Source organism: Taurulus bubalis (assembly GCF_910589615.1).
Source record: "Taurulus bubalis genome assembly, chromosome: 5".
Classification (NCBI taxonomy): Eukaryota; Metazoa; Chordata; class Actinopteri; order Perciformes; family Cottidae; genus Taurulus; species Taurulus bubalis.
The window spans coordinates 24,734,013-24,752,090 of record NC_136593.1 but is presented as its reverse complement, the minus strand read 5'-3'; the positions used below and the strand labels follow the sequence as shown (position 1 = coordinate 24,752,090).

Genomic DNA, 18,078 nt, shown 5'->3' with positions numbered 1-18,078 from the left:
AGTACTGGGTGCTCGCAGTTCATCGAGACAGCAGACAGCTGTCCGATTCATCCGCCTCGACCAAACGATTATGGCGCTCGCGCAGTGTCGCGACAGCACACGCGCCGCGTCTCTCCGTTTCAGCTCACCCTCCACACCCGCCCGGAGTCGGCAGGTAGTCGGGCAGGTGGCCCCGCGGCATGCCGTCTGACGTGGAGTACAGCCCGGTGGGAGAGGCGCTGGGGCTGCGGGACTACTGGCTGTACGTGTGGCTCCGGAGGGCCGCGGTGATCGCGGCGCATGTCACCGGCCTGGGCCTGACCCTGCTCATCTCCCTGCTGTCCAGACCCGGAACCAGTGAGTGGAGCGATGGGACACCTCAACACTATTTCATCACTTAAAGAGAATAACATGTTCATAAAAATAATAAGACGAGTAATAGGTTGATTTCTTACAGGATACTAATATAATAAACCAATACAATGTTATAATTAATATAAAATAATAGTCTCCTCAAACAGCTTTATTTATCAAGTTATTCTCTCCCTGCCATTTCTATATGAGAAACTTTAAAATGAATGTATTATTGTATTATATATGTATTATAAGTAGGCTCTCAATGGCACTTTAATATTACTTTAATATTTGTACTGCTATATTTGTGTGGTGTTTCTATTGTATCTATATTTGGGTACACTGATTATTTAATTACCAATGAAGGTATGGATTTTTCCATTATAATAAGTATGCCATCTCTCTAATGCTTTATGATAAATCCCCAAAGCACCACTACATCTAGAGGATTCACAAAGTATTATTCTATTCTTCAAAGCTGTCATCGAGTTAATATCTGTCACTTTAGTAGAGCACAAAACATTGTTCAAATTGAGTGTGCAGTCGATGTGAAATCTGCGGCTCTGGTTTCCTTCAGCTGTGTCATGTGACAATCATGTTGGTAATGTCCTTTTGGGAACTGGATAGGAACAAAGGTCCGCCTGTACCGAGCCCCACTGACACCCCACTAGAACTCAAATCTGGAAACACAGCTGTGATCGCTTTAGTATGTTTAGACACTAATGAACTTCCATACACCTATAATTGTAAGATGCTCACAGGTGTTTCTCTGTGTTCCAGGTCTGTTTTCTTGGCATCCCGTGTGCATGTCTGTGGCAGTAAGTTTGCAGTCCATCCAGTATCTCCATCTGTCTCCTCTTTGTCTCAGTGAAACCTCCTCTCCTCTCCTCCGATCATGAGTTCAGTTCCTCTCTCTGGCATGCCCTCTCATTCTGCACTGTGCCTGAACCCCACAGTGTTTCTGTCTCCTGTCAGTCTCTCTCACAGCTCCTGATCAGCCAAACACTTCAGGGCTGTGCACTCACTCTCCTTGTCCAACTCCCCTCAGTGTGATAGGTTTAACTACAGCATTACTTTGATGAATCACACACTGTTGGAACATTCCAATCTTGAGTAGTCACGAAATACCTTGATTTTTATATTTTTTTTACATTATTTTTAAGTTATTTACACAAATATAACCATATTAAGCAAAATGTTAATTGTATTATGAGTTTGATTCTCTTTATTTAGCATGACCATGAGCGATAATCAATTGTTACCAATAATGGCTCCTAAAATGCCCCGGATGGATGAAATTTCATGTATACAATGATGAAGTTTTATAAATAGACTTAACTATGTTTTCATAAGGGTATAACCACATGCTACCAAGAAAGTTTTTTTTTTTTTTTTAGCTTAGAAAGAGTTCTTCATGTCTACATAGGGAGCTTGTCCTCTTCACTGAGTCCGTCTTGTTGTTCTACGGTGGCCCAGAGCGGTCAAACCCTCCCCTGGCTTTAAAGAGGGCCTTTCACATTTTTACGTTGAAGTGGCAGCTTGAGTTTGGTGGCATGAATGCACCTGGAGGCCACCGTAGTGGGTTATCCAACCCTGATCTTAAATATGACAAGAGTCTCTATTATATTCATTACATAATAAACTAATAGATGCGAATACCATACGACTTCCATGACGAAACCCATATTACACATACTTTTGAGATCTTTTTCTCATAATTACTAGAAAAAAAATATAAAGGGACCATTGGCTTTTATTTCCTCCTTAGTTTGAAGCGTAAGGACATATTAATATCATTGGGTCATGCAGATGAATTATCAGTAGGAAGAGACACCACTTTATTAGTGCTTCACACATGAATTCAGACAGTTCTTTCATCATTGATATCTGGTCCTTTGTCCTGTGAACACATACCTGTACACTCCCAGCCTCTGGTATTTGTCTCACTCTTTCCACTGTGAATAATAGATGGGAGGGACCGCCAACGGCAACCGCTGTGTTGCATCACTGCGTCAGATATTGTGTTACCGACTGACCTAGAATACGTTAGCGCCGAACAGCTCACAGGTTGTCATGGTGTCGCAGCGTGATTATCAGTCATGATGTAGTGTCATCGTGAAGTCAGATCTGCAATGTTCACGTCCCTAATTGTCATTCAGTAGCTGCCCTCTGTTTGATATGAAACCGTTTTTTGTTCAGAGATACCCATCTATAGACTGCTGCTGTTCTAACGACCTTCTGTCCATCACTGGTCCTCACTCATTGAAACGATACCGTACAGTGTCATGGTGAGGTGACTGCCCACTAAATACACAGACGTGTTCATTTTTGTATCCTAATGCAAACGTATTGCAATGACGCTGATTTCTGATTGGCTGGCAGGTGATAACCTAGAATATGTGCACACCTCTTTCTTACTTCCAGTGGACAGTTTTACCTTTGTTCTAAATGACTGAGCACACTGCAGGTAACTATATCACCAGCACTGAAAGGATAACGCTGGTATTATTCTATATTTTACTCAGTAAATAGAATAGAATAAACTTTATTGTCCAGCCGAGGTTGGGAAATTATGTTCGGTCTTCTCACCCAAAAAAATCTAAACACAAGAACATGTTCACAAGATAAAGTCCCATGAAAAACCCCAAATTAACATGTTATTCTATCTGTCAGTACTGTCTGACTTCCCAATGCAGTCTCTGTTTCTCCGCCTCATAACCATTGCTTCCTTTACTGAAGAACAGCTAGATAGTGGGAAGAAACGGTCTGGTTGTTTTGGCGTACCATATTCTGTAAAAAGAATAATCAACTGACTTCAGTCTTCATGCTGCATTACAATTAAAGGATAATTCCAATTGGTTACCATTTGTGCTTGTTGTCATACTTATAGCCATGATATAAATCAAACACATTACCACTAAAGTAATTGCTGCGATCTGTGGATGCAACATGGTCAACATGGCTAAACCGCCGATAACCTATTGGTTCAACTTCCTTATAGTTGTCCCGTATGATGAATCGTTGGACGTTTTAGTTGGACTCCCTTTCAGTTTGGTGGTTTGTTAACCCGTCTACTCTGCCAGACTTTGTAGCAGCAATGTAACCACGTTCCCACATTACAATGTTCAAATAATAAAGTTATATTTAAAGACTAGTTGTTTTTTTATGATATAAGAAAATAATACTCATTTTTCGCCTCCACCTCAGCCTTTACTTTCTTACATCAGAACCTGTTTTATGTTTCACTTTCTACCTACTTTGCAAAAAAGAAGACGCCTTTCTTTACACCTTTCACCCTCTCTCTCTCTCCTGCAGTACTGCCTGTGCATGACTGAAGGCATCCTCCTCTTCTCGGCCGAAGGATCCCCCTTTTGCTTCAAATCTCGGAAGTGTAAAGTCCGTCTCCACTGGTTCTGTCAGGCTCTGGTCCTGATAGCGGCAGCCACCGGTCTGGGATTCATGTTGGCCAGCAAGAACGTGTCGGAGCTCCCTCACCTGGTCACTTGGCACAGCTGGTTGGGCATCAGCACCTTGGCTGCCACGGTGCTCCAAGCGGCTTGCGGCATCTGCATGATATTCCCGAAGCTGCTGCCTCTGTCCTCTCCGCTGAAGCTGAAGCTGTACCACGCCACCTGTGGCCTGGTGGTCTACCTGCTGGCCACGGTGACCGTGGTGTCGGCCATGTTCTCAGACTGGTTCCAGGCCACGGTGAAAGGGGTGGCCTGGTGGGGCTTCCTCCTGCTGCCCCTCTTCCCTGCTCTGGTGGTGATGAACCAGATCACCAATGCCCACCTGCCCCGCAAGAAGATCACCCGCTAGATCGCAGAGCCTCTTCGTTCTCTCTGTGGCCATTTTGGATTTACTTTCTAAACCAAATCCCGCACACTGATGAGAAAGCGAGATATTTAGGGCTCCGTATCTTCGCAGAAGGAACCGGAGTTAGTTTGTGGAATCTTTGTTGCGTTGGCAGCAGGCTGGCAGCTGTGTTTTAGTGAGGAGAGTTACCATCATTATTGCATTTGATGAATGAATTAAAGTGATAAATATGTTAAAGTCATTTTAGGGTACAACATATAAACATATTGGGCAGTAGTCATTAATTGGACAGTATGAATTACTAGGTTGTGTGAAGGAGTTTAAAATAATTAAACATCCAGTTCTCTACTGGCCACCCAGAGCCAGCTCCTAGTGGCCAGGAGAAGAACTGCAGCTTTAAACTTTGACGTCTTTGACTCCTGCTGAAATAACAAACAAAGACATTTTCAAAGAATCTAATGACTCTATGCACAATATGTGACATACCAAAATGTATACACACATGGAGCAGGACATGTCGGATACTGTTATTGATACGAATCACTGGAGGCAATTCCATCGGTGTAGTTGGAGGACAGCTGAATGTCTTTCATCTCCAGAGGAATATTTGCACTACTTATGCAGTGACAGAAGTCTCAAAGTCAGTTTGTATTGACTTGTTTCTGAAGGGAAATGCTGTTGATGTGAGGACACGGCTTCAGCGATGAAGCTGCTGTCGACGATTAATACCAGCCTGTAAATTATATTTATTTATGATATGTTGTGTCTGTCTTGGCCACTCAGAGGTTCTACATGAAGCAGTTTGGCATCTAAGTGCTCAGATGATTATGAAAATGCTACCACTGATAGCAATGCCATGATGCTAACTGCATGTAGCGCCTCTGGGTCACGCTACTTATTTGTCTTTGAAGGGCTTGTTTGCTAGCCGTGCTCGTTTTGGTTCCGTGTGTTGTGGTAATCAAAAGGAAACATTAATGTGTTGCTCCGTCATAAAGGACTAACGACTTCTGTCCAGCCCGCTTAATATCTCTGCAAGATAGACCTAAAGATTGTATCAATAACTGCACTTTTCCATCCAATTCAGAATTACAGTTATGAGCCAAGGTGAAATGAAGTAAAAAAACAGCATCCGTATAAAAGGGCTTCTGAACGCGTTACATAAGAGTCAATCAGTGTGATAGAATGAAAAGACTCAGCATGATGAACTCACAGGCGATCATTAGTGGTGACACTCAGCCAGAGTTCCAGAGTCTAATGTGTGGGTATAGAAACCCACTTCCCTTCTACTTCCACAGAGAAAACAGACTGACCAAAGGCTGTCTTTCTGAATGTCGGTACCCAGTCACCCCGGTAGAAGCTCTGGTGACCAGGCCTCCTAAGAGGAGGTGGTGCGAGATTAGGAATCATTTTAAACATCAAGCATGTACCAGAGTCACATTGTTTCTTCCTCAGTATATTACAGTGATGACGATCCTTTGGCTTATTAATCTAGTAATTCAATTCAAATCTCACCAAACTACTAATACAATTCTACTCATCTCCAACCATTTGATACGGTTGTTGGGATGCTTCACAGCACGGGTGCACGTTCTACCTGACGGGTGATAAAAGCCCTGAGCAGGTAGTTTTCCACCAGTCATCCTGTTATTTCAGGAGACGGATGAATGTTTGTCATTTCTTAAAGCGGACGCAGAGACCTATTGGATGTACTGATCCTCCAGCACCTTTCCTCAACCTCTTTGTCTTATTCACTACTAGGCAACTTATGCAAATACGAATCCGACGTATTAATAAATCCATTACAAATCCCTGGATGGTATCTAGTGAGACTTATGTACAGCAACACCAGATGTAGGCTGTGCTTAATGCTGGGTCATGGTATGCAACGCCATTCAGGAGTTCTTCCCCAAACTAGGTCTGATATTTTAGTACTCCTTTATTAAAATTAAGGTTTCTTCTGATAGAAAGATGGTTTGTTTGTCTGAACTGCTCTTCCTTGATGCTTTTGTTTGCTATTTTCAACAATCTGGTTTCACTTCAGCTTGGGTGAAAAGCACGCACGGCAATAAATGTAAAAAATGACACTTTGTGTTCTTGATGGTTGTGTTAACGAAACCGTAGAAATGAAGTTTCCAGATTCTGTGGGAATTTTGTACTTCTGTGAAAAACTTCTTGACTTTAAATGTATTCAGCGTGCTTCTCAGGTCTTTGCTGAGCCCGTTCAGTGTTTATGAGGCGATTGCAAGGGAAGTTGTAGGTTTGTATTTGTCTGGTCCTTGTTAGCTGTGAACCTTCTGTAATAAACAAATAACTACATTTGAATTTGTATTATCTGCTTTTTATTTCTAATGAGACAAATCCATTCTTGAGGACAGAGAACCCGGAATTCAGTACAGCCTTGTGTTCTTTAGGTTCTAGATGAAGCATTTCAAAGAATAAAGATGCCAGTATTCAAATTGTTTTGTGCATATAAATAACGAGCGTCTTTTATGTGCGCAGTGAAAATAATAAGTCTGTTCTTGGCCATTTCTACCAAATAGGCCCGTGTCCAATGACTAAATATAAGAATGTCTTTTGTATATATTAAAATCATATTGAATATCAAATATATGCACACATATGCAGTGTACACAAATGATATGCAAGACATTTATTAAACACGTCAGTTCTTGTCATAATTTTTCAAATAAATCCAGAACTTGACTTAATAAAAGTGTGATTGTTGATGTCATCTTAAATATTCTAAGTTATCATATTAGATACTAGCCCACACAGTATGTCCAAACCAAATTGGTGAAGGGAGTTTGCCGAGTTGTTTTTAAAAGCTCAATACAATACTAGTGAACATTTTATCCATGGACGTCAACTTTCCACTCTAGTGCCTGCCTAGTCTGACACACCGGATATATATATATTGGAATATATAGCAGAGTATACACACACCTCCTCAGTAACCTTCCCGTCTATTAAAGAGACCCAAACGGCGGCGTTTTCCCCCTTTACCAGAATGATCCTTCCTCAGCGCTGTGCCGATGAGCCCGGCTATGTGAGACGACTCGTGACGAGACACTCACCTGTACTTGAAAGTCCACATTCCGTCTCCAGTTTGTCGCTGTGGGGCAGAAGTGTCGTAACTGAAGTGGAGGCGGACGAAGCAGACTGACGGAGCTCAGGTTGGTTTTTCTGCCTTTGTGTTTGACACAACTCTTTATAAGACAACCTGGGTTTCTGTATTTAATGTTAAATCAACACACACATTCACCACATTTCATTTCAACTGCAAAACAGCTCCACCACAGAAACGATCATCGAGGACTAAACATGAACCCACATCGCAAAGAGTCCTTGGCTTGTGAGTTGAGTCAGTGTCGTAATGATGAGAAGAGTCCATAAAACCGTAAAGCTGCCCTGCAGCTCATCCTCCAGGGGTCAGAGTTCACGGTTAAGATCCAGGACTCTGCAGTTTGTCCCCACAGATGATGGTGACCGAGCTGTTCAGCAGGTCATACATGTTGACCTCCACCACCTCCGTCGACGACTCGCCCTCTCGTCCACCTGCCAGAGCCACGAACACCTGCTGGGCAGCAGCTGCCAGCTGAGCCTGCTCCTCAGAGAGGATTGGCTCCGCCCCTTCGTTGCCCGTTGGATCTGCTACAACCACCTGGTTGGACAGAGACGTCATATATTCTAGATATTAATTCATGAAAAAAAAAGTTGCTCTGTTGGCTCAAACTTTCAGTGTGGTTGTACTTTGGCCACACACCAGTGTTTTCAGGCAAAACACCAGTAGTGACATCACTAATTGGGGCGTGGCACTCCTGTAACATCTAACAAAGTCAAACAATGTCAACCACAGACAATCATTTGGTTTCACTTTTGTGGCGACGGCTCAGTATTCACAGAAACAGCATTTAGTGCCACTTCGTCAGGCTTTAGCTTAAAATCCTTTTTATAATGGAATTATCTTTTTTATTAATAACTTGTAAATCCAAGGTCTTATTTGTCAAACTATAAAATGTAAAAAATAATAAATGTTGCATTGTCTGAGGCCGAAGTGATGCCTTTGTATTGCTAAACAATTATAATGTATTCATAATAAAGTTACATGAGGAAATAATCCAACTAATGTTTGACAATGTCACTGATGAATGACTGAACTGATTTCGTAATAATCAATTAATAAAAAATGTGTTTTTGTTGATCCCCCATAAGTTCCACTATGTATGAAGGTGGACAACACCTTTCAGTACTGAAGAGCTGAGGGCTGAGATAACACCAGCGTGCACCGTGGAGAGTTCCTATCTGACTTACCGTGTGGGAGGTGGAGGCCTGCTCCTCCCCGACCTCCTGCTCCTCCCTGCCCTCCTGCTCCTCCCTGCCCTCCTGCTCCTCCCTGCCCTCCTGCTCCTCCTGTGGCTCTATGTGGCAGCAGAGCAGGTGCTCCTGCAGCTCCAGCTGGGAGGAGCAGACCAGGGCGCAGAGCGGGCAGCCGAACGCCTCGCCGCTGTGGCCGACGTGCTGGCTGCTGACGTGCTCCTGCATCTCCTCCTCCCCGCCCAACACCACCGGGCAGTACGGACACTGCACCGCCGCCGCGGAGCCTGGAGAGCAGACACAGTCCTGTCATTAATGCAGTGAAGGCAAAGGATGTGAAGACTTACTTCATCTACTTTAAAGTATGAGGATAAAGCCCTTTGGGAGGGACAATCTCTGTTAAAAGACTGCAGCAGAAATTGGAGAAAATCAAGTTCTCGCCGTGGCGACAGCCTGAGAAATTCAAATCTACTTGGGGTCCGATCATACAATACTTTGATACATTGAAGACTCTCTCATTAGATTCATAAACCATTTCTGTGGTCTTGGACGTTTTTAAAAAAAAAAAATTTAGTTATCTTGATGCTGTTGTAGGAATTAATAATAGCAATAACTTACAATAACTCATTACTGGTTTCTGTTTGTCTGTAATACCCTCCTACGCCATTTTTACCTTCATGTATACTTGAGCTATTAATACTGTAATGTGATTTTTGACAATTGAAGCAGTGCGATTTGTTCTGTGTTGGGGGAATGTTGGGGGGGGAAATGAAAAATGACATGTACAATGTATTACTGTATATTCAGCTTTTGAGAATAAAAACAATATAAAAAAAACACTGCAGCAGCAGACACTGGAAATCCTGGCAGAAATATGGTAATATTGGTTTTATTTCGATCCGTTCTTCATCTCTCCTGAGCTGCTATTTAAGGCCCAAGAGCTGTGGAACTGCAGATTGCTCTCAGGACAACTCTCCGTCTTAGAACAGACCACATTTCTACTCGTCTTGTCTCGGTTTCAGACAAAGAGAACTGGATTGTATTTCAAGACCAGTCAAGACCACGACTACAAGGACATCACTAAACTGCCTTTGTCTGATTTGTTTGTTAACAATGAAGAGGAGGACTTGCTTTTTATTGAGATGGTACTGAATACAGCACTCGCTCACAGTGAAGAGCAACACAAGAACAATGCACTGCATACTCTTGGTTTCTGGTGATTGCAAATTCATTTATAATGGCGTTTAAATTCTGACACCAACATGGGTTCAAACAATTTTTGGACCCATGAAGGTGAGACAAAGCAAAAGGTTTCTCGGAGGCTCAAAGGTTTTGGTGCGGGGCCCCATTTGGCCCTTGTGTCACCGCCTAGCTCACCTGTGGCGTCCTCACCTTGGTGCTCAGCAGCCTGGTGTTTGGCCACAGTGGCGGCGCTGGGGAAGAACTTGAAGCAGACGTCACACTGGACCAGGGTCTTGAGCTGCCGCGTGTGGTTAGCAAACACCTCGGGGTGGTTGGTCCTGTTGTGGTACCACAGGCCAGACAGTTGCTACGGCAACAGAGGGAGACACAAAATAAAACATTTAGACAAACACCTCAAACTGCCCCTCCCACCTCAGAGCTGTGCAGCTGAACAACCGCCTCATCCTACCTGGTAAGACTTGTTGCAGAGGTCGCAGCTGAAGGGCTTCGCGCCAGTGTGTGTGCCCATGTGTTTGTCCAGCAGGGCGGCACTGGTGAACACCTTGCTACAGGTGGAACACTTGTGGAAATCCTTTGGGTGGAACTCCTGGATGTGCTGCCGATGCTCCTCCAGCGAGGAGAAGCTCAGACAACACTTTTGACAGTCATGAGGTTCCAACAAATCTGAGCGGGAGCAAATCCAGAATTATGATTTATTGCTGTTAAAGCCAGCATAACAATATTCATCTAATCCATGCCACAGTAATTGATGCATGCGAATGTGTGTCCTCACTGTGGAAGGTGTGCAAGTGGACGGTGAGTCCGCTGGCCTGGCTGTAACCTTTGCCGCACTCTCTGCACACGTAGGGCCGGTCACCAGTGTGCGTCCGCACGTGACGCGTAAGCTCAATGGACTGGGCGAAGACGGCCTTGCAGTACTGGCACACGTACATCTTTCCTGAACCCAAAAAGAGACTCGTTGACTCACGTTGAAGACATTTCTCAAATCCCAATGCAACGGTCAGACTAGCTGTAACGGGCTGCCTCATCGTCAGTGTTATTTTTTTCAGATATCGTTGGTATTTTTCAATCTGGACCCTTTTTCCTCATGTGTTTGTGTACCGAGGGAGAACGCTGCAGACGGCAGCCGCTAAACGAGCAATGTAATGTAATCACTCGGTCATTTACCACCTCTAAAAGTGCTTGTTGGTCCCACTGGCTGAGATAGTTATTGTAAGAAGAAGAAAACAATCATAACATAGCAAACATAACCTTGATGCTGGCTCAAGGAGAAGTCTAAGCAGGGGCAGTTTGTTGTGTTGGTGTACAGAAAGCGTAGCTGAGTGGCATCTAAAATGCCGTGTTATTTCTCTGTCGGCCCCTTTCCACAATGTTGTCAGACACTTATAATACGAGTCGTAGCCAAAAACAAGTGGACATAACTTTACACAAAGCTCATTCAGTGGCTGCAGCGTTCTCCCTCAATACTGGACCCACATTAAAAATTACCCAAGTCACTTTGGAAGCAGAGGATTTGCCCAATTCAAGATATAAATAATAATTATATAATTGGTGGTAGGATAGATTGACGCTCAGTGGGATGATCTGTGTGCGTGAGAGTTACCCTCAGAGTGCTTCTTCTTGGTGTGGTATGCAAGTGCCGCAGCCACGCCGAAGCTCATGTCACAGTGTTTGCAGCGGTACGGTTTCTCTCCCGTGTGCAGCCTCATGTGATTCTTCAGAGACGAGTTGGCGCCGAACTTGGCGCCGCAGTCGTCACACGCGAACGGTTTCTCCTCAAAGTGCTCGGTGCGCTTGTGATAGATCAGGCCTGCGACGTGAGGAGAGGGAGCAGAAACCTTACAGACAGCGTAGAGGGACCCACAGCTCACCTCGGGAGGAACCAACCAACATGAGGAGCAAATGTGAAATAAGACATTCATCCAAAGATTATAATACATTACCGTATTGGCCCAAACATACGGATATTATTTTCTGGAAATTACAAATGAAAATGTGGTTCTTTGCATTATATTGACTGATTATAAGGACTACACATTCATGCGTTCACAGCAGCAGCTATTCTCCATGAACGGAGCCAAGTACCATGATATAACCTTCCGATGGTTCATGAAGTCAGGAAGTGTTGCGTTGTGGTTTGTTGGTGGGCTGTTAGTAGAACGTGTTTCATCACTGACATCTTTACTGCTGAAACTTGCGTTTCATGTAGAACCCCCTTCTCTCTGGACTCATACTATCTCTGGGAAACTTTTTCAACAGGTTTGGACTCAAAGTCTTTTTCATCTTCAAAAAGCCGTTTTCCCAAAAGCAGGGTCGTTCAATATCCAGGCCAATACGGTATTTAACTTTTATGAATTATGAAATGAACCTTCAATTAAAAAAAGCAAGGATGCGACCGTCTATCACACAGTAAAGACTCTACCGTCCATCACACAGTAAAGACTCTACCGTCCATCACACAGTAGAGACTCTACCGTCTATCACACAGTAAAGACTCTACCGTCTATCACACAGTAGAGACTGGGGATTTAATGAGTGAGGTGTGACTGTGTAAAGATCGCATAGATCTGCCTCGGGTACGGCACTGCTAAAAGAAGAACCCTGGTTGTTCTTTTTCTTTTATACTTTATTGCTGTACCTAGGATGTTATCGGTGGCCTGAATAAGGACACGGGTTCAAACGGGACCGTTTCTTATTTGTTATTGTTATTACTTTTATTTTGACATGTGTATTTAAGGTGACCGGGGGGAAGTCTTTGGTTTTCCGAGCGGATTTCGGCGCGCACATGGCACTCGGGTGCTACTGGACGGGAGTACGGCGGCTGCCCTGCGGGATGTTCCGGACCCAGCGGGGGTGGATGTACTAGCAGAGGACTGCGCTGACAGCCGAAGCACTGGGCCCAGCTGCTGGAAGCACGGCGTAAGGTAGCACGGGGCAGGTGGACGCGGCGACGCTCGCTCGTCACGTCTCCGCCCGACGCGGAGCGGTGCACACCAACTTTGGGGGGTTTCTTTCGTCTCCGGGATTCGGGGTGACTTCGGGACTGTTGGGAGCTGGGGGATTAAGTTGTGTTTTGGGGGGGGGGTTAATTGTTTGTGTCATATGTCTTGCCTTGTGGCATTGAATTTAGGTTGTGAATAACACTCAGACTCACAACCGCCTTTTTGTTTCCGTGTGCTTTTGTTTACATGTGTTATGCAGTCCGATTTACAGGTATTGGCTATAGTGCTTTTCTCCATCGATTTAAGGCTGAGGGCGAATTATTCCAACTGATGCTTCATGACCAACGGACTCAGCTCAGCCGCTGACGGTGATTGGTCGATGGGAGAGCATTACTTCCCCTGGACCGGCGAGTCTCACCTGATGGGTGGGCGAAGTTCCGCCCGCAGAGGTCGCAGGCCACCTTCTTCTTCTTGGCCCGGGCGGTGTTGCGGTGGGCGTCGACCTGGTGCCGCTGCAGGGCCCGCTGGTTGGCCAGCTTCTCCGGGCACCGAGGGCACTGCTGCTCACACTCCTGGGACAGAGGGCAGCGCTTCACGTGGGCCAGCATGCGGCACTTGTAGGCGAAACCCCTCTTGCACCATTGACAGGAGTAGGGCTTGGAGGAAGACGAGGGAGGGGAGGAGTCTGGCGCGGCATTCACGATCTTCTCGTCGTCGTCTGTCTCCTCCTTAATGCTTCCCTCTTCCTCCTCTGCCTCTTCCTTTTCTTCACTTCTGGTGCCGTTCTGCTTCTCTGATTCAACCGTGAAAGACATTATTGTTATCATCCCAGCAAGAAGATAGAAATATGGCCATGGCTTTAATGACCAACAGAGAGTAGGCTTTTGGTTTGGTTACAGCTGATAGTGGGAGATGCCAGTCACAAAGCTACTCTTTACCTCCAGTTTGGCTTCCTTCCGGTCGCTGTGAGTTCCTCTCAGCCTCCTCCACCAGAGAGAGCAGCAGTGAGGGGAAGGTGGAGGCAGCTTTGTGTTGAACGGCGCGGAGCAGCCTGAGGAGCGCTCCCTCACTGAGCTGACCCTCCTTCACTCTGCTCACCAGCCTCTCCAGCGCTGATCTAGGCTCGGGCTCCTCCTCCTCCTCCTCCTCCTCCTTCTCCTTTTCCTCCTCCTCCTCCTCCTCCCAGCACTGACACACGACCTGGCAGGAGCAGAAATGTTCCTTTATTTATCTCAACCAGCCTCCCTGAGCCTTCAGCGGAGAACAATGCTTATATTAATGGTACCTGGGTTATAAGACTGTTGTTGCATGTTCTAGTGAGAACCCTCCCTGTTTTCTGATCTTTTATAATTGACTGGTACTGCAAACCCGAAGCCTTCTTGATGAATTCAGTCTAATGTGCAAACAGAGGCGTGTCAGACTGATCACTCTGCTGCTCTCACTTTCTCAATATTCTTTAAATTTGACATTTGATTTAGGACGGCTTCTACTTTCCTGTACGTTACGCTGCTGTAAATTAAACACGATGCTACCGGCCTCCAGGATCTCAAAACACAGCTTTTCCCTGGCAGGCAGAAAAACATTTCCCCAGAAATCTCTAAATGTCTAAAGTTTTAGATACTGAATCACATAATGACTTCTTCTCTGGTGTTCCTCGAGGTGTTCCTTTTGGAGGGACTTTTGATCAATTCCCCAGTCGTAATTTAGTATGGGACTGGCCCTGAGATATTCTAATCCACTTTACACAAATATCAACATTTGAATAGGTGATACAAATTGCTCTCGAAGTCAATTGGATGACGTGGATGTAAATGTCATGCAGCTCAAACAGCCGCGCACGCAAATCGCGTTCGCAAGCTCTTTCTCATCACTCCGTGCAGAACATCTCTGCTCACTCGAGCAGAGTTGCAGCCTGCGAGGAGAAAACAAGGCTTTGAGCGCGAGGAGCGTCTCATTCTATCACTGCTCTTCTGCTCGCAAAGCTTTCCTCTGCTCGCTCACAAGTTACATTTTAGTTTTTTGTGTGCCGATATGAGGGTCAGAGGTCAGACGACGGCGTAGGATGTCATACGTACAGATTGAGGCTAATTTGTGATTTTGGGCTCGACAAAATAAATTGAATTGGTATGAAGGTGGTTTTAAATACAACGGTAAATATTGTACTTTTTACTACACTACATCTAAGAGGTAGAAATTATATGTTTTACTATACTACATCTCAGAATAAATATTGTACCTTTTACTGTACTAAATCTCAGAGGTAAATATTGTACTTTTTACTCCATTGCATCTCAGAAGTAAGTAATGTACTTTTTAATTCACACATACAAGCGCGTTGATCTCATTTGCGCTGCCGTTGTCATTGACAGTGCTTTGCCCTCATACTGTTGTACCCGTCTCTCTTGTTCGTCCAGGCTTTCCTCTGCTGCCTGGGTCAGCAGCTCCCGGACAGACGGCATGTTGCTGAGGAGCTCCACCAGCTCAGAGGAACGTTCCAGAAAACCAGAGGCAGGCCCGTTCGATGCCTTGGCTGCCGTTGTGTTGTTTTCTTCCTCTACACTTTCTGAGGATTTGGCTTCTTCGACATCTGTGCACACGCAGACATGAAAACAGTCAAAAGTCAAACGTCAGAAAGCATTGTTGGGGTTTTTACGATTGTACCTAATACACTGGCAACTGTGTTTTATGGCTGGAACACTGAAACTGACCTGAGGACTTAGCGAGCTCCACACAGGTTCTTTTACATGCTGGTTCCTCAGCGTCCTCGATGTCACTCTGACCCTCCTTCTTCTTCAGCTCGGCCTTAAGCTCCGTCTTGTCTGAAGTTGAGTCCTCGGCGGGTGAAGCTGAACCTTCAGGGTTCATGCTCTGTTCTTTGTTGGTCACAATGTGGTCTGGGGTCTGTGTAGAGAGGACTGGGACTGGGACTTGGACTGGGGTTTGCTGGCTCACGAGACTGGTGAGGACGTTTCTGAAGCCGACAGCCACGTCGAACATCTGCAGGCTGTCTGCAGCGGCGACGATGCGGCCCACGTTGTGTTTGCCGAGAGGCAGCTTGCCGGTGTAGACCATGTCCAGCAGACAGCCGAACTCCAGCGAGGATACCATGGCCGTGTCGATGGAGATGGTGTCGGAGTCGTCCAGGAGAGACCTGACAGAGATGAAGACCATTTTGTTTCTCTTCAAGTTCAATGGCCCAAAGTATCCAGCTATGAGTCATCTTTCTTTTTAAAACCCAATTGTCTTTACTGTGCTTTTATTTATATGAATTTGTTAAATGGGACTGGCTTAGTGCAGTTGACAAAACCAAGATATCAGGTGAGTAACAATCGATGAACTATGTGAAAGAAAGCACCTTTGAATTTGCTGTCACAGAGCCAAACAAATACATGTGTGAAGAGGGGACGTCTACTACAAAAGCTGTGAACATGACAATATATGATAAGGTCTAAGCAATGGAAGGGCGTGGACTCTATATAAAACCACTAATAACACATATGTGAAAAGAAAATGCAGTGTCACTGTAATAATGGTCAGAAGTCATGGCAATCTGTCTATAACCATGTGACTTGGCCTCAAGAAATTAAGAATATTTTCTTATATTTTTCTTAATTGCTCTTTATATTCAACTTTTATTATTTATTTACTTTAAAACAAACAATTTATTCAGATACCAAATGAAGGCGTGGATGTTTTTTTCTGTTTGTTAGACGAGGAGATCAATACCACTTTCAATACTGAGCCGTCACCACAGCCCGACCAGGCATAGCGGGGGAACAGATAACTTTTACTGTTGATTAATGTACTCGTATAGGTGATTTTAAAATGTAAAACATTCTGACTCCTGAGAAACTTGTATATTGTTTATGAAAAACAGTGTGAAACCTGACACTGACAAAATAATGTTACGTTGTTACTCTAAAAGCTTTCTCCATGCAAAAAAAACTATTAAGCGGATCGTAACATTATATTTTTTAAACTACTCTTTGATGAATTATCAACAATGATCTTGAGGAGTCGCCTCAGCTGGCTTAGATTTATTCTAAGTGACCTCACCCACCCACCAAACGTTTCACTTGAATAGATGGTCTGCAGCCCAACATCTGCAGGCCATCGGTCAAACCCCATGCTCACACTACCTGAAGAGCATGCTGGAGGCGGCCAGTACCAGTTTATGTGCGCGGTGAGGGATGTCTCCCACCAGGATGGTGCAGTCACAGAAGTGGCCCTCCTTCCTCAGGGCCCACAGCTGCTGCATCAGCTGGCTGCTGTAGTTCGGGAGCTCCAACATCTTGTAGTAGACGTGTTGAGGGGCAGAAACTCCTGCCCGCTCTTGTGAGGAGAGAACATGGTGTCAAACTCAATCCACAAATATTCAACAAAGGGCCCAAAAAAAAAACAGTATTAGAAGAAGCCAGAATACTGAGCATCTTGTGTCTGTATCGGCGCACATTCATTAGAAGGTTTTAAAATGAGTTATTGGAACCAACCGCCACATAGAGTGCTTTAAATAAGTGGTTCTCAAATGGGGGTACGTGGGTACAAGGGGTAACTCGGCTAAAAAATATATTTCACAGGCGGTACACCACTGAAAAAAGGTTGAGAACCACTGCTGGGTCAGGAAGGAGACCACTTTAGTGCTTATGTTACGTTTCTTTGCACGTTTAGAGCAGCACATGTAACATTACGCAGAACATGGATTTGGGCATTTGGCGTCTGAAAAGTGTCACGTCAGATAATATTAGTAAGCTACGGAGCCTTCGCTACAATACGAAGCATCCGGCTCGGGTTCCAGGTTTAAGGAACCGAGTTCGCTACAGCTAGCCGCTTTAGCTTGAGGTGCGGACGCTAACGTCTTTACTAATGTTAGCTGTTCTGTCAGTAAAACTCATCGGGAAACATGAGCGTTTATAATCGAAATAAACCCCGCCGGCTGTCTGACATAGAGCTTTCAGTCAATGGGCGTATTTGTATTACCTTGTATTATTCAAACGATCCGTCTCTTTATTTAAACTCCTTTGCTGAACAACGCTGCTCCGAGCAATAAAGCTTTAGCCGTTTTGAAAATGGCGACAGGCGGTGCGGCAACCAAATGGGTCCGTTTCCGGTTGAGAAAAAAAAAAAAACTATGCAAACACACATGATCAAGGCTGTTTTCAGAGACATGCCAGATAAATACGTAGTTTTAGATGATAACTCTCATCCTACCAACATAGTCAACACACAACGAATATAATAAACTACTGTAACAATCAACCAGCATAGCAACATGTGGGAATCTGCATCCGTCTCGTTCAAGTCTCTCCCCTGATGGTGTATGATAGTGTCATCATTTAAAGTAGGAACTATGGCAAACATTGCACCCTATTTGATCTATATAACACTGCTCAGGCTGCTATCTGGTGCTTTTGACTAGGGTCCCCCAGCATCTCTAGGGGGCGCTATAGAGCCATTTTTGATACCCAAATGA

At 44.7% G+C, this 18,078-nt stretch overlaps 2 protein-coding genes across 2 annotated transcripts; one reads left to right on the top strand and one right to left on the bottom strand.

Moving 5' to 3' along the window:
* Window positions 1-176: 176 nt before the first annotated feature.
* On the top strand, window positions 177-4,152 carry cyb561d1 (cytochrome b561 family, member D1; the record flags this gene model as incomplete). The annotated part of the gene is made up of 3 exons (XM_079218809.1): window positions 177-336; window positions 1,114-1,151; window positions 3,649-4,152. The coding sequence occupies exons 1-3, from the start codon at window positions 180-182 to the stop codon at window positions 4,150-4,152; spliced, it is 699 nt and encodes a 232-aa protein (XP_079074935.1). The 5' UTR covers window positions 177-179.
* A 3,209-nt stretch (window positions 4,153-7,361) lies between these two features.
* Window positions 7,362-17,609, bottom strand: zbtb40 (zinc finger and BTB domain containing 40). The gene is made up of 12 exons (XM_079218161.1): window positions 17,586-17,609; window positions 16,748-16,940; window positions 15,317-15,759; window positions 15,002-15,195; window positions 13,547-13,808; window positions 13,027-13,401; window positions 11,270-11,476; window positions 10,439-10,603; window positions 10,115-10,329; window positions 9,829-10,012; window positions 8,461-8,750; window positions 7,362-7,810 (listed from the first exon to the last, which is right to left on the bottom strand). Exons 2-12 carry the CDS (start codon window positions 16,897-16,899, stop codon window positions 7,592-7,594), a joined length of 2,706 nt encoding a protein of 901 aa, XP_079074287.1. The 5' UTR covers window positions 16,900-16,940; window positions 17,586-17,609; the 3' UTR covers window positions 7,362-7,591.
* Between the last annotated feature and the right edge of the window lie 469 nt (window positions 17,610-18,078).